Source organism: Mauremys reevesii, linkage group 8 (genome assembly GCF_016161935.1).
Source record: "Mauremys reevesii isolate NIE-2019 linkage group 8, ASM1616193v1, whole genome shotgun sequence".
Taxonomy (NCBI): Eukaryota; Metazoa; Chordata; order Testudines; family Geoemydidae; genus Mauremys; species Mauremys reevesii.
In genome coordinates, this window is record NC_052630.1 from 70,929,287 (window position 1) to 70,952,950 (window position 23,664).

General features: G+C 38.3%; 1 protein-coding gene across 1 annotated transcript in view; it reads left to right on the top strand.

Moving 5' to 3' along the window:
- Positions 1-20,390, top strand: part of OLFM3 (olfactomedin 3) — a 125,931-nt gene extending 105,541 nt beyond the window's left edge. Inside the window, exons 3-6 of the mRNA XM_039485143.1 lie at positions 2,740-2,895; positions 6,724-6,943; positions 17,721-17,827; positions 19,131-20,390. Coding sequence (XP_039341077.1) covers positions 2,740-2,895; positions 6,724-6,943; positions 17,721-17,827; positions 19,131-19,808 — 1,161 coding nt within the window. The 3' untranslated portion in view covers positions 19,809-20,390. The remainder of the gene's footprint in view (positions 1-2,739; positions 2,896-6,723; positions 6,944-17,720; positions 17,828-19,130) is intronic.
- The last annotated feature ends 3,274 nt before the right edge of the window (positions 20,391-23,664 follow it).

The window sequence follows — 23,664 nt, forward strand, 5'->3', positions numbered from 1 at the left end:
TATCCTGAAGAATAACAGATCTGGGATCTGGAAGTGATTTCCAAAGCTCATGATCATGAAGGATACCCTGCCAACAGCCTCTCTTTTATACTAAGAAGGCTCAGCACGGTGATCTTTGCTGATCCCATCGTCAGCAATATGGCATTGAAAGAGGCAAGTAGGATAGTCTACTTTAGGGCTTAACAGCCTTTAACCTGATAGGTGAGCACTCTGGCCATGATCCAACAAAGCATTTGAGCATATGCCCAATTCTAAGCATGATTCCAATGGGACTGCTCACATACTTAAAACTGAGCCCATGCTTAAGTGCTTTGCTGGATTGAAATCTATTGTAGAGGCATCTAGGAATGCCTCTACAATAGACAGAGAATCCATGCACCAGGACCCCATTGTACTAGATGTAGTACAAACCATAGAACAAAAAAGACAGTTCTGGCTCCAAAGAAGTTACAGTCTCAAGAATGTACTAGTAGTAATAATGTTGGTGTCAATTTAATAAATCTTAGTATCTGTATCAGAGTTAGGAAGTATTTCTGAAGCATGCATAAATAACTGTGAGTAAAGATATTTCTAGCTAAAGTAGTGCTAGGGCCCAAAGTATAAAGAGAACAGTTCAAAGCTTTTTTAACACACACTAGCATTTTACAGGCTCAATCCTGCTTCCGTTGAAGTAAGCTGGTATTTTGCCATTAACTTCAATGGGAGCAGGATCAAGCCCTAAGATAGGGAATTTTGCTGACTCACCAAAAACAATGGCGTAGCCCTCCTTAAATTTTAAAAATCTAGTTTGAGTAAATGTCACTCTCAAGCCCAATGTTTTCGCAAAGCATTGACATTTAAACCTCTGCATCATTAGAATGTAAAATACTGGGTTCTTCCAAACTTGTATTCATATTTATCAAAAGCCCAAGTTGTACATATCTCTTAAAGGAGACCTACTGGCCCTGATCCTGATCTCTCTTGTACTGATTTCACACTCATGTAACTCCATTGACTTCTGTAGAATTATTCCTGAATTTCATTCACATAAAGGATCAGAATCATGCCCATTCTCTTTAATAGAGTAGTACAATGTTCAGGGCTAAATGATTGCTTCTAAGATCCACATGCTGTATACAGAGCACTTGAAAAAAATCAGCAAGTGCTGCATAATATAGTACAAGGTCTATCTGGGTGGCAGCATGCATTTCATTTGTCAAGTATAAATTCAGATCCTTGATGAAGCTTAATCAAATTTAAATTAAAGATTAAAACTTGACCCCATTCTTCCTCCACACCCCCAAATCCTCTATAAATTGGTTTAAGTAGTGAAGTGGCATGGAGTTATAAGTTAACTCAAGTCAATATCCCATTTTCCTGATTTATTGAATACTTACATTCTTTTGTTCAGGAATGTTGACTCCCAAACCTCCTTTATGATTCCTTGCCCTGGAACAGTTCTTCCCCTTGCTGAATTGTCACAATACTCAGTGCACAGTTTTCTTTTTAAGGTATTATATGATGGGTAAAGACATTGGGCCAAATTCCTCTAATTTATAGTGGAACAATCCCATTGACCAAAGCAGATTGTGAAGAACTTCAAAAAGATCTCACAAAACTAAGTGATTGGGCAACAAAATGGCAAATGAAATTTAATGTGGATAAATGTAAAGTAATGCACATTGGAAAAAATAACCCCAACTATACATACAATATGATGGGGGCTAATTTAGCTACAGCGAGTCAGGAAAAAGATCTTGGAGTCATTGTGGATAGTTCTCTGAAGATGTCCACGCAGTGTGCAGAGGCGGTTAAAAAAGCAAACAGGATGTTAGGAATCATTAAAAAGGGGATAGAGAATAAGACTGAGAATATATTATTGCCCTTATATAAATCCATGGTACGCCCACATCTTGAATATTGTGTACAGATGTGGTCTCCTCACCTCAAAAAAGATATTCTAGCACTAGAAAAGGTTCAGAAAAGAGCAACTAAAATGATTAGGAGTTTGGAGAGGGTCCCATACGAGGAAAGATTAAAGAGGCTAGGACTCTTCAGCTTGGAAAAGAGGAGACTAAAGGGGGATATGATAGAGGTATATAAAATCATGAGTGATGTTGAGAAAGTGGATAAGGAAAAGTTATTTACTTATTCCCATAATACAAGAACTAGGGGTCACCAAATAAAATTAATAGGCAGCAGGTTTAAAACAAATAAAAGGAAGTTCTTCTTCACGCAGCGCACAGTCAACTTGTGGAACTCCTTACCTGAGGAGGTTGTAAAGGCTAGGACTATAACAATGTTTAAAAGGGAACTGGATAAATTCATGGTGGCTAAGTCCATAAATGGCTATTAGCCAGGATGGGTAAAGAATGGTGTCCCTAGCCTCTGTTCATCAGAGGGTGGAGATGGATGGCAGGAGAGAGATCACTTGATCATTGCCTGTTAGGTTCACTCCCTCAGGGGCACCTGGCATTGGCCACTGTCGGTAGACAGATACTGGGCTAGATGGACCTTTGGTCTGATGCAGTACGGCCGTTCTTATGTTCTTATGATTTCAGTGGGATCACACGTGTGACCAAGGCCAAAATGTGGCCCACGTTCTGTATTGTTGTACAGTTATGAATTCAAAGCTCCACTGAGGTAAAAAATGGCTAACAGTTCAAGCATTGCCAGAGGCATGACATTTTATCACTTGACATTTAACTACACATACAAGAAAAAGAAAAACAGAGTGCAGCCAGTGTTCTTCTTTAACAGGTTCAGAATATGTCCCAATCTATTGAAGTTTTAAACCTACGGACTCAGAGGGATTTCCAGTATGTTTTAAAAATGGAAACACAAATGAAAGGGCTGAAGGCTAAGTTTCGGCAAATTGAAGATGATCGGAAGACATTAATGACAAAGCATTTTCAAGTAGGTTTTATTTTAATAATAATTTTGAAAGCTTGCTGCAAGTTATGTACTAAAAAGCAATGCATGAACTGCTAAGATCTCGGCTTGAAAAGCTTATACAAAAGCAACGTTGAAAAGGAACCATAATATAACCGCTTTTATTATGATAATCGCTTTTCCTATTCAGTTTAACGGCAATAAAGAGTGACCATTAATTATTAAGACGTTAGAGAAATGTCAGTATAAACAGAATCCTATTTTACTGTATCAATGTGCAGTTCATACTGAGAGATTTATATGCAGTCAAGCACTAGTGATAAATGACGAAGCCAGGGAATTAATAGCAAATGACCGGAGGGTTTTGCACTTTTACCTTTGTCTGACATTTCATAGAACTGAAGAGAAGAAAGTTCATAATGAGGGAAGTTATTGTAATTGGTACTTAATAGCATTAAGATCTAAAAGTTTCCGATTAGAAGTTAGGGGGGTTTATTTTGGTTTTGGGTGTATCCCCCTCCCCTCTAATCCACATGTGCTGTAAGAAAAATGTCCATGTTAAACTTCCTAGTAATTTTTCACTGAACAAAAACTTTAGCCACCCTATCTGCCATGAAGTCTAGTGGCTAGAGGTTAGAAACTGCTATTGTCTATTCTTAGGAAGCCATTTGGACTATACTAAGGAGACAATGTTACAAACATATATCATAGTATTACAAGTACTGGGCCCTAATGATGGAGAGTTTTGAGTATGCAAGGAATGCAAGATAGGGTCCATTAAATATATCCCAAGGATGAAAATTTTATTAACATTGTCTTTTGAGGTGCTCGTGATAGCTGAAACATAAAAGCATAGGCTTACATTTTCAAAAGGAGTGGCACCTAACTGAGTGAGGTCTGATTTTTCAGAGGTAATTGGTTTCAGTAATTAATTATACTAATAACCATACTCTCCAAGTGATCTCTTATTTATTATTCTCAGTTTAGCTGAAAGTCTGAGTATAATTCCGCTCAGCCAGTTTCATCTTCATGAAAGTTTTCACCTTTACCCCTTGTATTGTTATTATAAATATATAATGGCACATTGTGTTGTGCCATTATATATTTTGTATTCTTGTTACGTTTTTTTCCAGAGGAACAAAATACCAGAATTTGAATGTCCAACTTGGCTGTCAAAGGCAGCAACCTGTTGTACTACTCCAACCTTTTAAATATTCGACATTTGTATTGACTAGACATTCAGTTTCAGTTTGACAGTTTGCCAGGAGGCTAAAACAGATTGCCAGCTAATTAAATTAAAGAGTAATTGAAATGTCAAAATAATATCGTCTTTTGGAATTTTGATCGACTAAAATTTCGGTACAGTACGTCATTCCTGAGACACAAAAATGTGTCAGTTTGCCTGTCCTTGATACCCCCACATTGCTCCTATTAATACTAGTGGGAGTTATGTGGCAAATCAAAGGGGAAATAAGCTCAAAAATGGTGCAATTTCCTTCTTTTATTGCAATGTGAATTCATTCTTGTAACAAGAGATTTAAGAGGTGTAAGTAGTACCAATAAAATCAAAAGAATCGTTATACTTACAGTGATCACAAAATCTTCACTTCCTTTAGTGACGTGAGAAGATGCTCTAACTAAGAAGTTAATTTTAAAATGAAATACTAAACGTAGTACAGTCCTGTAATTCTACCCATTGAAATTTCTTAGGGCTTGATCCTGTTCTCATTGAAATTAGTGACAGTGCTCCTATTTACTTCAATGGCGGCAAAACTGGGCTCACACATTAAAATCTTTGGGGCAGAGAAAGTTTTTAATATGTGTTTTAAATTGCTGTAAGTTTATGGTGCTGTATGCATAGTTTTTAATAATAATAAAATAATAAACTATCCACTCACCCCTCTCCATCCCACTTTAATTCAAAAATTTCTGGACTTATACAGTAAATGGAAGTTCCCTCGTGAGTAAAAACTATAAATCAGAACAACAGAAGGAACTCCTGCTACTCTAAATGCATTTGTAGTAATAACATTTTGATATGTAATTTTAAAATGCAGTTTTCTAATGCTTAAAATAGCTAAAATAGCTATCTATAAAATACACTGCCAACACCTAAGGATTTTCTCTGGAGTTAATAATTCCCAGCTGAAAAAACATTCATCAAGGTAGTGTTAAAATGGGGGGTGCATATTAAATTATAAGCAAATATTATTCAAATACTATAATCATTACAAAACATGCTTAAAAGGCAGGAAATTCAGAGGTAAATTTCCTTAAATTTAACTCTGGCCTTGCGTCCCTGATCCATCTCCACCTCATGATCAGAGACAGGATCACCATTACATCAACTTTAAAACTTTTCACATTGTTTGTTGCATCTTTTAATATGAATGAAAATGTAATAAATTTCACACACACACACCCCTCAGCATATTTCAGAGCCTGTGATAAATCTGGCACCTCTGACCCCCAATGTCTCTGTTGCCTTTGACATGTCACCGATCCACTTTCTCTTGCTTGGGCTTCCATTACACTCTTCCCTGATTTCCTTTCTACCATTAACAGAAGATGATGCTGAAATAATCAGCCTTCTCATCTATCTTGTGATGTTCCCCAGGGTTCTAACCTTGGTCTCCTCATTTTCCCCCTTTATGCTTTCCCCCGGGTGATCTCATCTGCTCCCAAGACCTCTGTTATCTTTGTGCTGGCAACTGTCAAACCTATATCTCCATCACTTTTTCTCCCTCTTCTGTCCAGGCTTGCATCTCCTTCTCTCTCTCTCTCATGGAAGTCCTGCTGTTTCCTTAAATTATCAATGGCATTATAACACATCTACATGAACATCATCTGAAAAGGATAAACCCACATGCCTTCCATAAAAGAAACATCTCTAATCTGCTAGGATTCTTTCAGGGTATCTACATGTTAGTGGCTGAACAAGAGCCAGTTGCCATAATGTATTAAGACTTATTTTAACAAACTCCCTAGCAAAAGATATTAAGTGTATTATAGTTATAGTATGAGAGATAAATAGCCATTATGGTTTAGAAATGGCTAAGAGACAAACATTCAATAAATGGGGATAAATGATCAATTTTCAACATGGCAAACGTTTAAGTATGGGATGTCTGGGAAAGAGAAAGAATGATGCGGTTGCAAAATTTGCAGATGACGTACAATTATTTAAGTTAGTTAAACCTAGAGAAGAATTTGAGGCAGTTCAGAGGTATCTAACAAAACTAATTGATTGGGCAGTGAAAAATCACTAAAGACAAATGCACGTTGGCCAATATAATTTGAATCTCTCATATCATTGTTGGAGTCTAAATTTAACTCTAACCACTTAAGGGAAAAAAGACCTAGACATTACAGTGGACAGATCAATGAAAATGTCTGCTCAGAGTGCAGTGGCAGTCAAAAAAGGAAATTAAATATTAGTATTTATAAAAATTAAATAGAAAATCGGTGAAAATATAATGTCACTATTTCAGTGCCATATCCTCACCTCTAACTGTGTGGTCAGTCCTGGTCACCTTTTCTCAAGAAAAATATAGTCAACAGGAGTTTTGTATTATGTATAGGGAAAGATGGGTCTCAGGAGATTTGTTTCCAATCTTTTAAAAATTAATTTTATACTTTCAATGGAAATTGAATATTCTCTTTTACATTTTATTCAACACATACTGTTGAATTTGCTAGACTTTCACAATACGCTAGTAATGGATCTGAAACTAATATAAATAAGAATTTTAAAGTCATTTTATTAATCAGTTCAAAATATTGTATCAAAGAGTGTTAGGGGACTGAACTCCTTTAAGCTGCTCTAATGCCCGGTTGACTTGCTTTTTGCAGGATTTGAAGGAAAAGATGGATGAGCTGTTGCCATTGATCCCAGTTCTGGAACAGTACAAAACTGATGCCAAGTTAATCACCCAGTTCAAGGAGGAAATTAGGAATCTGTCAGCAGTTCTCACTGGGATTCAGGAAGAAATTGGTGCCTATGACTATGAGGAACTACACCAGAGGGTGCTCAGTTTAGAAACCAGACTTCGAGACTGCATGAAAAAACTCAGTAAGTTAACCATTTCATGCCAGATTTTGTCCCTAGGTTATATATTTTAGAGCTTTGATGTAGAAACATAAAATCCTCTATTTTTCAGGTCTTTGACACACTGGGACAGATTCTGATCTCTGTTATACTAATGTGCATCAAGAGTGACTTCACTGAAGTCAACTGTTACTCTATATTTCCACCAGTATAATTTAAATTAGAATCTGACCCATTATTAATAGAAGGAGTTAAGATGCAGAATTATAAGGGATGGCAACTTGGAAATCCTAAAGACAGGGGTCTTAGGACTGAATTGCTCATGAGCTTGTTAATGGGATACAAAGATTGTTTCCTCTCACACTAGTTGTGATATAACTCAGGCCAGGATTGCATCCAGGTGCTTTTTAGTGGCCAGTGTGATATATGTTGGCGGTCTCTGTCCAGTGTCCAAAAGGGAGATATCCACATGACAAAAACCATCATCACAATTTAATTCTTGGTTTGAAGTTTACAAATGGCCAGTTCAGAAAATGACCTCTCAACTGTATTACTTTCAGTAATAATAGGTTAGGTGTGATCCACTGAAATTAGAACTGTTCCTACCTACTTTAGCAGAAATAATGTAGTGGTGAAAGCACAGCTTTGGGTTTATTTCCAGCAATGCCATAACCTTCCTGTGTGATTCTGGGAAGGTCTCAGTTTTGGATGCCCAGTCGTTGGCTTCAGTGGATGCTTAGGGAAATTAGAGACTAGTTGTCTAATATTGGGCACCCAAAATTAGAGGCCTTTTTTGAAAATGTCATCCTGAACAGGGGATAGTTAATACTTCTCTACCTCAGAGGCATGTTCTGAGGGCTTAAAGGCTCCAGCCTGCTCCAATTAAAGTAACTGACAAGACACTTTGAGATACTTGGCTGGAAGGTACTGTTTAGAAGCCAAGAATTATTATTTATTGAAAGTCTTTGCCTTCCACTTCTCTCAGTCTGACCCTTTTTATGAGAACTAAAAAATCACTGTGAACAAAAATTAAGCACTAAAAAAATAGAACTCGGGCTTATGATAGGTTTCTCAATTATCAAATCTTGGGTATGTACTTTCATAGGTGGTGGGTGCATCTGAAATATGAAAGAGGTGCTGCCTATTACAGATTTTTGAAGTAATGGAAAAAGACCAAAAAAAGTAATCTAGACTGGGTTAACCTCTTAAATTATTTATTTTCAGCTTCTTTTTACATGAGATTAGCACATCTGTGGTCGGCAAAAATACAAGAAAGATTTCCTCAGACAGAAATCTCTTATGAGTCAATTCTCCCCTGCAATACATACACATAATAGCATGTTATTACATTGACAGAACATATACATGTGCAGTCAAGGGGAAATAAATGCTTTACTATGCAGCAGCAAGCAAGAAATTTGGTATAAATAGTGACTTTTCTTGATAGTTACTGTTCTGAAGCAATATTAAGGAGAAAAAAATTGGCATTCCATATTTTTTCAGTCATCTTGTTTTCATTTTTTGTGGTGAATATCTGTAATATAAATCAATGAATTGACTGCACAATGGGAGGTATTCTGAATCTCAGAATCATCCTTGTTGTAGTTACCGTATATACTCAATCATAAGCCAGTTCGTTTATAAGCCGACCCCACCTCCTGGATGGATAAGTAAAAATGGAAAATTTTTATGACCCGTTCATAAGCTGACCCTATAATTCAGGGGTCAGCAAACTTTGGCTCCCGGGCCATCAGGATAAGCTGCTGGCGGGCCGAGATGGTTTGTTTACGTCGAGCGTCTGCAGGCACAGAGGTAAACCTAAGTAAACAAAGTGTCCCAGCGTGCCAGCTGCTTACCCTGACAGGCCGGGACAGCAACTGGTGGGGAAATTTTTGTGGGGGAGAAGCTGGGAGTCAGGGGAGTAATCCCTGTGACCACCCTCCACATGACCCCACCGCTAGCCCGAGACTCCCCCACACTCCCCATCCCATCCCTTCCCACCTTATCTGGGGAGGGCCAGGGGAGGATGTCTCTGGCCTGGCTGGAGCTGCTCCAGCAGGCTGGGCAGCGCGGCCACAGCCTGCTCTGGGGGGCGGAGCTGAGCGGCATGGCTGCGGCTGATTTGGAGGCTGGTGGGAGAGCAGCATGGCCAGAAGCAGAGAGACTCTGGCCCCGTCTCTTCCCTTCTGGCTGTGCTGCCGCTCCTTGCTCCCTCTGTTGTGGGGAGGGGCTGTGTCCCACCTCTCCCTCTCTATACCCGTTCATAAGCTGACCCCCTTCTATGGTGCTTCCCTTTTTTACTAAAAATATTTGGCTTATGAACGAGTATATACGATATGTAGTCTTTCCTACAGGTTCTTCCCACATCTTTTACTTCCCTTTTAATTATTTTCCTAGGTCAAATCCCTTCTCTTAACTCTCTTCCCATGAGTTCTTCCCTAACAGACAATTCTTCCTTTCTTTCTTGACCAATAAAAAAAAGTCTCTGGGGCCTAATTTTTTTTTATATTGGCAATTTAAGGGGGAGAAGTTCTATAAAATAAAAGTAGCAAATACACCATCACCACATTGAAATAAACATCAGACCCTGCTCCTAGTATATGTATGCAAGTTGGATGAAACTGCACTACAGGATCAGAAACCCCCCTCATATCCATGCACACGTATTCTCTCTCTCTCTGTCTGTCTCTCAGAAATTCATCTCCAGATTGATTCTGAATCGAAACTCTGCAACTCAGTTATCTCCCTATATAGATACAATTATATGATTTCCCCAAGGCTCCTTGTCTCTCTCTGCTCACTGCCAGGATCCCATCTCTTTCTCTGTTTTTAGAGTTCTTTCTCATTTCCCTCCCCACCTCCCTAGACTTGTCTCTGCACCCCTCTGCCTTCTGTACCCATGTAACAATCACATATTCTCCCAGTCCACAGGCAACTACATTTTGAGCCTCAAGAGTATGATGATGCCAGACAATAACACTAGTAAGACTTTACCATTCTAAAATTTTCATATTAGGGCCTGTGATTTGCCTGCATGCTAAGGAGTTTAAAGCGGGTTTCTGTCTGACTACTGAAAGGACTTCAGCCTTCTTAAATCCTAATGCAGAATTGTCTTTGCTCTTATTCTCAGAGATCCAGGTGCTCAGTAATGGCTGAGAAAAGCATAGCACAGGTCAGGTGGCTTTTGTGCTCCCCTAATCCTGGACTGACTGTGTTCCTGGCAAGTCCCCACCTGCAAGTCAGAGCAGCCTGAAATCAGCTTAAAGTTAATCTTGCTGTATATAGCCCCAAGAGGCCAATACAGTATCCGGGGATCAGGAGGCATAAAGAAACTCCAGCTACCACCCATTTCACCCCAGTTGTGCCCAATGCACTGAAGGGCTATGCCTGCTCTACACCACTGGAGGATCCCTCTGCGCTGGGGTGACCCAGCTGTGGCTGTCCATGCCATGTTTTGGGCCAGAATCCTATGGCAGTGTAGGACAGAACAGCAACACTGCACCCAGTATCTGAGCTTGAATCATTACAGAGTTTTTGTTGAGTCTTGCAGTATAGCTATCTAACCAGCATGTGTAATGACTTGTTTTCCCTCTTCTTTTCCCTAGCAGGTGTTTTCCAGTAATATAACTGTTATATTATGCATTATTTATACAGTTTTAGCCACTTAAAAGTAATCTTCCATCTGCATTGGCAACTCTTGCAACATTCATTAACATACAGTGAGCAGTCATTTTACTTTCACTGAGATTTAATGATTTCCAAAGCCATTGTGGTGAGTGAAACTTGTTCCTTCTCCTTATAATGGGAAAATGTCACTTTACAGCAGTTGATAAATGTGGCCTACATTTTAAGAACTGTGCCTGTAGTTTAGCATACGCATGACTTGTGCATGTGAATTTGGTTGTCTGCATATAAAAGGGTGTGTGTGCTTCCATGCATTTGTGTGTTGAAATCCTCAACTGGCACTCAGGCAAGTCAGATACACACAAGAACATGTAGGCCTTATTGTACTGCATATAATGTGCTGTACATATGGACAATTTTTACTCTAGTAATACACTGCTTTCCTGTGATTTATCACCTTCATTTAATCAGCTACTGTGCATTAATGCTATTTAGTAGTGACAGATTTTTAAAAATAATATGGTCAGTCTAGTAAATCAATATTCTCTCAGACAACAGTTGCCTATGAAATATGAAAGAAGCTATTAGACTAGATATATGCTAGATTCATTTCTAGCTTTCTTATACGGGAAGGTCAAGGCAAAATTTGATATTGATATTTTTGCTTGGGGCCTGGAAAGTGTAATACCATATTCAACAAAGAAATGCCATCATATTGATTGCAAAAGAGATGGTAGCATTAGCAAGGGATTCTTTTATTGATAATAGTGATTCTTTGTATGGCACCATTCCTGTAGATTCTGAGGAGCTTTACAAACACTAATCTGTACAGCGTTCTGTGAGGGAGGTAAGAATTATTATCCCCATTTTATAGATGAGGAAACCATAACACAAAGAAGGTAAGTGACTACACCAAAGATTACACAAGGAGTCACAGCTCGAAATAGAACCGAGGAGTTTCAGTGGCAGGCTTTAGCCACTAGACCACCATATTTCCTGGTTCTGCGCTAAGTAGGATAATAGATACATAAACTCTACATAAAGGGTGAGCTCAGTCTCTAGCTCTTCATTTTACAATGTATTCCCATAACAAATTTTATCCTAAGGAAGGATGCAAAAAGAAGTAAAATATCTGGAAACTGCTTGTGCACACACGGAAAAGTGGACTCACTTCCCTCTACCCTGTTTATTACCCATAATAATTCCGGTCAGTGTTTAGTATCTAAATAAATACCTGAAACGCTCTGCGTATAAAAGCCAGATTAACTGTTTGAGACAGAAAAAGGAAAACCTCATAACTAGGTATTAGCAGAGCTCAATAGGTGAATATTTGTTAATTAACCAGGAAAACTTCCATTCTGTCCTTGTACTAAATTTATTCGGTTCATTTTCTTTCAGCGATGCATCTAAAAATTAACCTTATGTTAAAAAAAAACCTACTTATATGATCATTACAGTGGGGTTGTTTTGGTTTGTGGTATATGGTAAAACTTGTAATCTTCAGAGTAAACTCTAGTCATCACAGAGACTGTGGGGATATATTACCATTTGATACCCATTCCTATGTGTACCTCAAAATAGCCACATGCTCACTGGGTCTTCCCAGCCTCCCCCATAAGTTCTAGTGACATATAGAGTAGGTGCTGGCAGTGTCTCAGCCCCCCACAGAGAGTTCTGGAATGCATTCTGCTTTCCAGGGTTCCCTAGCATGCAGGGATAGTGCATCTGCTTCTACACTACTTCATGGGTAGTATATGCTCCTCATCCTGTACCGTGATCATCTTAAACCAGTGTAAATCATGAGCAGCTATATTGAAGTCCATGGAGTAACACTAGTACAAGAAGGGAATCAGGCTACAAATACCCATGAGATGGTGCACTGTACTTCTTACACAATCACATTTAGTGGACAAACATTAAAAGGCTTGGCTGTTCAGTTAGGATAACCATTGGGATTTCCAAATGCACTCAGCATGGGCCTTGCTGCTTCCCCTGAAATCAGTTAAAGTTTTTCCAGTGGAAGCAGATTTAGACCAATACTCAGTGTTTTAGAAAAATCTCATCCTGAAAATCTGCTGGTATCTAAACCTATCTGGATATCTTTCTTCTGGAAAAAGCACTGCAAATCTATCAAACAGGCTCTCACAAGAATGTTCCAAAATTTTCTCTTCTTTGCTAGGCTGGAAGTACACAAGACCTTCCCTTCTCACTATCATCCGGTATTTCTGCTTACGAGGTGTACTATAGTCAAAAGGTTATGTGCCATGACAAGAGTTATTTCTACATTGTCACACTTTTCTTCTCACAGAAAAAAAAGGAGCTTTTGGCCCTGAAAAATAATCTGTGGGCTGTTTACATTTCTTAGCCACCACTACTGTTGTAGAAAATTCATGTGGCAGATTGTTTCTTTGCTTCACTGATCTTTCCCAGCTATATTTCTGAATCCACAACTATATCACAAATAGACACAGGCACTAGATAAATCTGTGATGCAAGCAATCCTGTATTATGGTATTACTATTAGTCACTTAAAAGATAGTAACAAGGTGTTTCCAACTAACACCAAGATTCAGTAAAACAATTAACATGAATGTCTAATATAGTTGTACTTGCTAATGTCCGCCATTCATTTCAGAGTTGATGAAAGGACATAGCAGGGGATAATTCCATCATTTCCCCTTTTGCCACTCTGCTGCCAGCATGTCTGCCTGCCAGGTCTGTTTTTAGAGAATTCACTTTCTATCTTGTTTCCAAAGGAAGCAAGAAACCAACTATCCAGAAAGCATCTGATGAGTTGGACCAAGAGCTTTTCTTTTTTAATTTATTTTCACTTCAAGGGAAGGAGAGCCATGACATTTTCCCCATTTTATGTTGTTTTTTTACCAGCTCTTTATTTCCTTTTTCAATCTGGTCACTTTCTAACTTAAAACAGGATCTAGAAATTTTACCATCTGCTGTAGCTGAAACCCCTGTTTTGGCTTCATGGGGTCCAATTAGACTTCTAATCAGAGAAGACCAGTGGGATCCACACACTGATCTGCCCCATCCCGAGGCAGGGAATTTCAGTCATCTCTGCAGCACCTTTCCCATGTTTTAGCACAGAGTGCTTGGCACTTTACAATGTACACAAATACAGATTGCCTCAAGGTCCAATCCTGCAAAATCTTTACAGCTCCATTGTTACATGTATGCAAATGTGTTTGCAGGATCAGATTCCACAAAACAGACATGGAGAAAATGATTATATCTAGGTACAATATTTCCCAGAGAAGAGGGGCAGCTTACTTTTTCATTGTTTTAAATTCTGTTAATCAGATTCTCTTTTCTTCTGGTGTGTCATTGGTCGAAAAGGCATTGCACATGATTTAGTGTTTGTGTGATTCATGGAAGTGAAATGAGGAGGTGGGACCTGTATTTCCTCAATTAGTTTCCTCCTCTGGTCTCACAATTTGTCTCTGCCCAATCAGACAGCCAGAGACTAAGTTTGTTCCCAAGGTCAGTACTTAGCAGGCCAGCTGATTTGTGGCACTCTCAGAGTAATTTCCAACCATAAAGGTTATACGCAGTGATCCTAAGTAGTTCTAAATAGTTGAGATGTGCTTTGGGGCCTCTGTTGTCATTCTGAACAATTCCTTCTGAATTCAAATTACTCAGTGGTGCACGTTGGATACTGATGTTGTGCTTGAACAAAATTCTGACTGCCCTTTGCCTGCATCAGCCTTATGCAAAAATGGGAGTTTTATTTTCTCTTTTCCCCTGCCCACTATCACTCTGCACCACCACCTCCCACATACAAAGCAACCTTGTTGATAAAAATGACCAGACTTTTCAAATGAAAACTGAGGATGCCTTTTTAAATGTTGCCACAAATGAGGGATGCATGCATACATTGAACTGTGGGGGAATCTGTTGAGATTTGAAAGGAGGGCAGGACTGAAGGCACATATCACCGCACTCTATGAGTGAAAGTCTCAGCTGGGAAGAGGTTGTGCCGAGAGAGCTTGTTCTACGGGATGTAGGAGGATTGGGGACATTAGTCATTGGAGGTGGGCATGGATTGCTCCTCCTGTCTCCCTCCAAATCATAGAGGGGAATAGTCCAGTCTACACTGTGCACTAGTATTAGAGCAATTACATTAGGAAGGCAACAGACCCACAATGCACCACTGGGGGCCATACCAGAAACTGGATCCAAAGTTAACTTTAAAGTGGAGATGGGATGTGGTGGGTGTAAGATGGGGTAGCCTTAGTTAGTTCTAAATAGGACAAACTGATTCATCAAGCTCCCCATGCACAGAGAGATAAGCTTTGAGGCTTCTGTTACCAATAAAAAAGAAAGGGAAAGCCAGGAACTGCAACAGAGAGAGAGGAGAAAGTGGAGGCAACATTCTTTTTGGAGGTGCTGTCCCCACTGGATTATATGAAACCAGAGTTTTGTCTCTTTTTAAATTCATCCCTCTTCTTCGTCTTTGATTAGCCCACCATGGGTTTTGAACGATAATTATCCAATCGTTATTGTAAATTCTAGAGCTAAATTTCAGGGATAATTTTTTATACTTCTGTATCTTCCTGAATTAAATTTTCCACTTTCTTGTAAAAATATCCTTTGTTTTAGGATTCCACATTTTTCTAAAATGGAAAGCGTTTATTTTAATTCTAATTTTAATGCAATACTTGAATGATACTAATTATGTACCCAGCAAATTCTTACATTATTCAGTTTGTATTTTTCCATTAGTTAAAAAAACAGCAAGTAAATGTAAATTAGTTGTGGTGATTAATTTCATTCTAATTTCTTTCAGTGCACTGTATGTTTTCCACTAATTTGATTCTCAAATCATAATTGTTTTAGTACTTTCCAAATGGTTTCTGACTTCTCCACATATATATCCTTCACAAATGAGTTCGCTGACATGCCATTTTAAATGAGGGTAAAACTTGGCCTGACTGGGGTATATTAGACAACACCCCACAATGGAGATTTGCAAAGCATACCAGAATGGTAGTATTCAGGCTATGTGTGACACTGGAAGCAGTTCTGTAAAAAAAGTCTCTGACGAGATAGTTAATTAAATACTATAAGCAACTAGGGGGGAGGGGAGAGACCAGAATTTTAAAAAGTGGTGTCTTCTACATGTTTAATCCCAGTATGTCTTCAAAAGATCCTGCAACTTGAGTTTGAGATACACAGATGCTTGCTTGTGTGGCTCAACATTAACAGCCAACTAATAAATTAGGTCTCTTTTAAGAAGAGGGCCTTCATAGTAAAAACACAACCTGTTTCACTAGCCTGGGATTGAATTGCTTTTGGTGATAACTCAGAAACTACCTCAACAATAGCCCCATTATAACTGGCTGAAATAGGAACATATAATACAGGGCATTCTTTGTCTGTTGTTATAAATTACAAAATGAAATCATGATGTGACCTGCTCCTTTGAATAATATACCTTAGCTTTTAAAGGGATATATTCTATTTGTCTCTTACCTTTTCTGGCTAGATTGTGTCATGTGCAATAGCAGTTATATCAGAATGAATTATATACATCTAAAATGGTTTTCTTAAAAAAATCATGAAATGTTTCAATATTTACATTCAGCTGGAATATCTTTTTTTTCCAAACTTGCAAGGTTACTTATTCATCTACATCATTCTATGATATTAAGTCTTTTGGCAATATAAATTTAGAATAAATTCCCTGTGAGCTTTGTTGGTAATAGGCATGTTATTAATGTCCCCTAAAATATAGATTTGTGGATTATTAGGAAGGTCAGCACTCAAGATCAAATTGACTCTCATTATTTCATCCCAGACAGTCTAACAAGGGACAGCATGGTGGATTAGATGTCCATTGATGCGGTGACAGTTCCAGAATAATTCTCATTTTTACTTTCTTCATTTATGGCGTTTTTTGCTGATTACTTTGCTCATAAACCTATGGTGGTTTTACACATTCGAGTCTATCTCTGTAACTGTTATCTATGGCATATTGGAGTTAATTATATTATAACTTGGATTATTATTCCAGATGCTCCTATGGAGTTGAGTTGATTGTGTGGGGAGAAATTAGAAAATAACAAGCTGTGAATTGTCGCATAAACTGACAGCAGGACTCAATCACGTCTTTCTGTAGGGGCACGTGGATGGGATTTTAGATCTGCCATTTTCAGTTCTCTAAGGGTATGTCCAGACTACCCGCCGTATCGGCGGGTAGCGATCGATTTATTGGGGATCGATATATCGCGTCTCATCTAGACGTGATATATTGATCCCAAACACGCTCCCCATCGACTCTGGAACTCCACCGGAATGAGTGGCGGTAGTGTAGTCAGCAGGGGAGCCATGGACATCAATCCCGCACGGTGAGGACGGAAGCTAAGTTGGAATAAGATACTTTGACTTCAGCTACGGTATTCCCGTAGCTGAAGTTGCGTATCTTACATCGATACCCCACCCAGTGTAGACCAGGCCTAAGAATGGAATCCACTCCACTTCCCTGAATCTTGAGTTGCACAAGGTATTGGGGAGACTGATAACAATGGGATTAATTCACATTAGTAGGCACTAATGCCAGTAACATTTGCAGAACAGAGCTGTTAGTGCTTAGACAATTCATTCCAAGACAGCAGGAGCTCAAACAGCTTCTTTTTTAATCCTGAGATGTAAATTGAATATAATTTTGAAGAAAGTCAATTCAAAATCTTTAAATTTATGAAAATTTGGATTATATAATACTGGGAATCTGCAGTAGAATTTTTTAATTTCCTTTTTCTCCTTCTGACGTGTCAAGTTGTTAGGGAAGGGATAGATTTGTCAAATCCATTTGGAGACAACACTAGCTTCTGTTTTTTCTAGTCTGGTGGGGGAGATATTTTAATATATTTTATCTTATTTTGTTTGACCCCAGAAGATAATAAAGATTCTGAAACATTTTTATAACTTTTCTAAAAAATCCCTGTCTCCCTTTTCAATGGAGAAAATGTAAACTATCAGTGTTCATATGCTGAGGAGCAAGAGCTATTTTCAATCGGCCCCCATACATCCTGAAATCATTCTGTGGTTTATAGCAATTAGTCTTGTTCTCTAGACAACTCTTTGACATCAGTCAGAATATGGTCAGGTTATGTTTAAATTGTTTGCGGCTTTCATAAGAGTACATTTGTTTTTCCAATTTCAGCATGTGGCAAATTGATGAAAATTACAGGCCCCATTACAGTCAAGACCTCTGGAACCCGATTTGGAGCCTGGATGACAGATCCTTTAGCATCAGAAAAGAATAACCGAGTACGTTGCAGCATTGAATATCTTTCTGTTCTTCTGATATTTTATTTGCATTTTTAATTTTTACAAGGAGATAATTTCCCTACATGAGATTTTACCGGTTAGCATTTATTTCTTGTATTCCCTGCATCTTCATATTAGATATTTTGAAGTATCAGGAAAAAAAAGGTTAACCCATCCACCTTAAAAAAATAATTCTACCATATTGCATATTTTCATTAGTTTTAAACTGCTTGTTTTGAGGAGGATGCATACTAGTCTGTATTCTGTATACAAATACACATTATTTTCTTTCTTTTCATTATAGTTTCTTCAGTGGACATCTTCTAAGGACCCAATCCTGTAAACAGTTATTCATGAGTAACTTTACTCATGTAGGTAATCTCACTGATGTCAATGAGCTTCCTACATTTGTAAACTAACACATGCTTGCAGAGTTAGGCCCTCAGTGTGGTTTATCCAGGTCTTTACCTGATAAGGCCAATCCTAAAAAATCTATGCACTTGGGTATGCTTGATTTCAGTCAGAGCTAGTTGAAATAAGGTAAGTATGTGTCACAAAAATTATCAACAAAATTTCATTTGGGGGGAAGTTTTCCAAATTTTCAGCAAAAAGAAATTTTTTGTTTGTTTTTATTTTTTATTTTTTATTTCTTTTACTTTCTTTTCCCTCCACCCTTATCAGAGGCAAAAGGGGGAAAAGGTGGGGAGTGAAATAAAGTAATAAGGTGTGGAAGATAAAATGGGAGAGAAAGGTGATGGGGAACCAAAGAGTGGAAAAATCGGTAAGATACAAAAAATAAACAACCCAGAAAACACATTTTCAAGGAAAATTCTCATTCCTGAAAATATGCCATTTTTCAAGTAAAGTTTCAACTGAAAAATTCCAACCAGTTCTAATTCTGGGTGTGACTCAAAGGTTTGAGTCACACTCAATTTTCCTTCCATCTTTGGGATTTTCACAATCTGGCACATCATTAACAATACTAATGACCTCTTGAGCCAGAGGGCCAAGCTATGAGAACACTCTCAAAGCAAACTTCTCCGATGCTGGCAGATGTTGTGAAAGCAGCCTCAGAGAAGCTATTGAGTAGGTTCTGATCCAAAATGCTAGTGTTACTAATGTCTTTGAAACAGAATAAATATACAGACACATGCTGCACTTCTCTAGGTTTTATGAGCAAGTCTAGTAACTTATAATGCCACAGGATTTCTGGAACATATTTTAAAGTGTACTCAGAATAAAGCATGATCAGCCAAGGATTCTGTTTCAGTAGTTCACAGCCTATTCTTTATTTTTCTTTCAGGTCTGGTACATGGACAGTTATACTAACAATAAAATTGTCCGTGAATACAAATCAATCACAGACTTTGTCAGTGGGGCTGAATCAAGAACATACAATCTTCCGTTCAAATGGGCAGGAACCAATCATGTTGTCTACAATGGCTCCCTCTATTTCAACAAGTATCAGAGTAACATAATCATCAAATACAGTTTTGACACAGGACGGGTGCTTGCACAGCGTAGCCTGGAGTATGCTGGCTTTCACAATGTGTACCCCTACACTTGGGGTGGCTTCTCAGATATTGACCTGATGGCAGATGAAATTGGGCTGTGGGCCATATATGCTACCAACCAGAATGCAGGCAACATTGTTATCAGCCAGCTAAACCAGGATACGTTAGAAGTGATGAAGAGCTGGAGTACAGGCTATCCAAAGAGAAGTGCTGGGGAATCCTTCATGATCTGTGGAACTTTGTATGTTACCAACTCACATTTAACAGGAGCCAAGGTCTACTATTCTTATTCCACGAAAACCTCCACTTATGAGTATACAGACATTCCTTTCCATAATCAGTACTTTCATATATCCATGCTTGACTACAATGCAAGAGATAGAGCTCTCTATGCCTGGAACAATGGACATCAGGTCCTGTTCAATGTCACCCTTTTCCACATTATTAAGACTGAAGATGACACATAAACTTGTCTCTCACCCCCGCTCCCTGCACACGCACACTTCAAAAGTGTCATTTGTGATAAACTCTAAAACATCCTTCTGGATTTCTTTTTATTTAAGTTCTTTTTCATTAAAAAATGAAAGCATTTTCTACTGTGCAATGTGTTCCAAATATGGCTGAGCCTGTCAAAAATGACCTGTTGGAAATACAAGCATCCTAACTCTTGAAAAAACAAGGCCTGCCATGACCTTGTCATGAAAAGCACTAAAGAGGGTTTAAGTGGCTAAAGACGGTTTTAAAAAGATTATGATCTGCCTTATATTAGAGTCAGAGACTAATGGTGGCTTAAATGCATGAATGTCTTTTTTTACCTTATGTCTTTTTTTAATCTGTCTATTGCTCAACATCAGGAAATATTTTGGTAGCAATCTGAAGCATAATGCACATTATTCTTATTTATTCCAAGAGAAAGATTTTAGGGATTTGATTTACTTTGAAAAAATGTATATGATTCATTTTGCCATCACACAATTTCTGATGCGGTGCTGTACAGTATGTTTTGAACTCACTTGCAGTTTATCGACTATATGTATTTCTACCATTGTAACCACCATTGTGCAATTGTATCTCTTCACTTCTGTGAAAGTAAACTAAGTACTATTTTTTATAAAATATATTGAAGTTCTAAACATGGGTCAATTTAAAATTTTATCAAACACATGACAGCGGGTCCCCGACTTTTGGCTGGTAGATGCACACATGCTAGCAAATGAGCACTATCAGCCTATATCCTCTTGTGCCAGTCTCTGTTGCCACCATCAATTGTCTTGCTCATTTTCTCTCTCCTGCCATTTTCTATCTTTTCTTCCTCCCAACCATTTTCTTTTTGATGTATTTTTTCACTCTCTAATTTTGGGTGTTATTTTCCTCTCATGTTTTGTAGTTCTCCCTATCTGTAGCAGAAAGCTACATGCTGCTTTCTGTGACCTGGCTATGGGTTCCTCCTTTGGGGGAAGGCTCTCAAGGCTTACATGAATACTGCAGGATAAGAGGAGACATACTTAGGACTGTGTGTGGGCTGCAGCCTCAGCCTGCACTCCTATATGTGTGAGCTGCTCCTCTGGGTGGCTGTAATAGAGGCCACTGTAGAAGCAGGGGTGGAAGGGAGGTGGCTTTCCTGAATCTGCCAACTTCATTACCTACAATAACAGGAGCACATTTCCACTGGGGGAAGGCTTGTCTGGGCATATAGCAGCTCAAAAAAAGCAGCAGCAAAGTGGTCATGCATGACAGCTGGTATCCATCATGATAGTTTCCCTGAGAAAGCCAACTACAACATTAAGCATGAACTCTCCTGTTACTGAGAGGTACATACATTAGTAGATGCTCTCCTGGTCTATTGATTTAAATGGGAACTATATTGCATGGCTAAACAAACTGTAACAGATATTTTGCAAAAATTTTAGCTATTGACTGAAATAGTATTGCTGCCTCTGATCAAAAACTAATTCTCTTGAAAGGAAGTTTTTCGTGAAATCTGTGATTTTTACTAATATTACCAGTTTCAAAATTTTGAGAGTGGGATGGGGTTGTTTGTAGAGGATTTATTTACTTATTTTTGCAACTGACATGATATAAAAGAAAAAAATGCTATATAACATGAAGAATGATACAGAATTATTTTACATTACCATGACGCATGTCACAGATTATGAAAGCCACAAGTCTGTAGTACAGAACACAAAAGCTCTGTTCCCCAAAAATGTGTTTAGAATAAACACCTTTTTCAAATCCTTTTACCCAGAAAATGGAAACTGGTGAAGTGGAGGGACTCACAAATCTTTTTTATGAACAATTTGTTCTTTTGTCAAAAAATTAAAAATTTGCTTTTTAACAGATCTATTTTGAAGCTATTTCACTTGTTAATTCTACCTCCAACATACCAATTGAGATCAGTTTATCTATTTTGAAATGTGTTAACTTCTTAAAGTATATTTGGTCTCGAAGCGTGTCTGTTGTGCAATATGTAAGCACGGAAAGAATGGAATAATAGTGTGCCTTTTTTTCTGACTAATTGGAAAAAAAATTTCTCATGGGGTGTAAAGAGTTGAGAAAAAAAAACATGTTTGCCAATAGACGAAAGAGGAAGACTGCTGCCCAGCCACCATTTTTTTCTCCCTCCTCCTGCTGGAAAAGCAATGATAACTCTTCAATATCCGTTACTCTGAGTGTTGGGGTCACAGTAAATACAGATTTCATAGCCCCTCCCCTAACCCGCCTCCAACACAATCTTCTACACCAGCCTGTGTGAGGCTGTCATGGAGATCATCTCTGGTACATATAAAGGGTGGGCGGTACACATGGTCAAAAATGTATTTCACTTCTATGAAAATGGTTTTGGCTGAGTTTTTCAGGTTTTTTCCAAAAAAATAAAGCCAAAATAGTTTTGGTTTCTGTTAAACTGAAAATTGAAACATTCTTGGTTCTCAGCTGTTGAAAACTGGAGAGAGAAAAACCAGCTTTTGTTTCCCCATAAAACCTACCCAAATGTAAACACAAATGGAAATTTTCTCATAAAAATTGCTCTTCACTCCAAAAAACCCTTTTGGTCAAAAAGTTTTCAACCAGCTCTATTGTTCAGACTCCCCAGTCCAGCTAGTCCATGCACACTCAACCTGCACAGCAGCTAGGGCTTAAGTCATGCAGAGGGCCCTCTGAATCATGGAGGAATTTAACCCCAATTCCTATGAAAAATTCTTGTTCTGCATATTCTCTAATGGAAATTCTGTACATTCCATTAGGATTCTTTAACTGCTGTCCATTTGCTACAACTGGTCTTTATCGGTTTCTACTGGTCTCTGCTCATTTCCACTTAATGACTAGGAGTCCCAAGTACCAGAGCAATATTTGTGAATCTTTTTTTTCCAAACATTCACCTAGTCATACTGATGTGAATGTGGATGGATATTTGTATTAAACTGTTACAGGTAAAGCCAGCCTTTCTTTAGGAATTATACCACCATGTTAGTGTCTGAGGTAAACTGCAAATTGCTCTAGGAGCAATACCCCTCACAAATCCTCACAAATGTAATATTTAAAAAACAAAAGTTAGTATAGAAGTGAAGCTTCTGTTCATTGAATTACCACAAAACACAATTAATTCTTGTGCCAATGACATATGAGGAGCAGCTCTTTTGAGAACAATGGTTACTGCATGGTAAATCAAGGTAACATTGCCATATTTCTACATGACAACAAAGTAACTTCATATGGTGTCAGAAACACAAATTTTCTTTGAGGTGTTGTTGTAGCCATGTTGGTCCCAGGATATTAGCGAGATAAGGTGGGTAAGGTAATAATATCTTTTATCGGACCCACTTCTGTTGGTGAACAAGACAGGCTTTCCAGCAACACAGAGCTCTTCTTCAAGTCAAGAAGGTGAAGAGCTCTGCATAAGCATGAACGCTTGTCTCTTTCACCAGCAGAAGTTGGGCCAATAAAAGATATTGCCTCGCCCACCTTGTCTCAGAAATACAAATAGATAACAGCAACAGCAATTAGTAACTATGGGCCAGATTTTGATACTCTAAATCATTTTAAGTAGTACTTTGTTTCATGAGGGGCCCACTGCAGTCAATGGGACCATTTGGGGAATAAGGCACTATTCATTGAGTGTAAAGGTGTCAGAGTCTGGTTCTAACCGGGAAATAACCATGCAAGAAAGATGCTGCTTCCTTCTGGTTGTACCATCAGTGCTCATTTTTATGTGAATCACTATTGATTGCCTGAATTTCTTTCTCATATTGGTGGCTCAAAAGGAATATTTTTTAAAAACTAAAGAACAGGATCATTTAATACATCAGAATTGGAATTCAAATT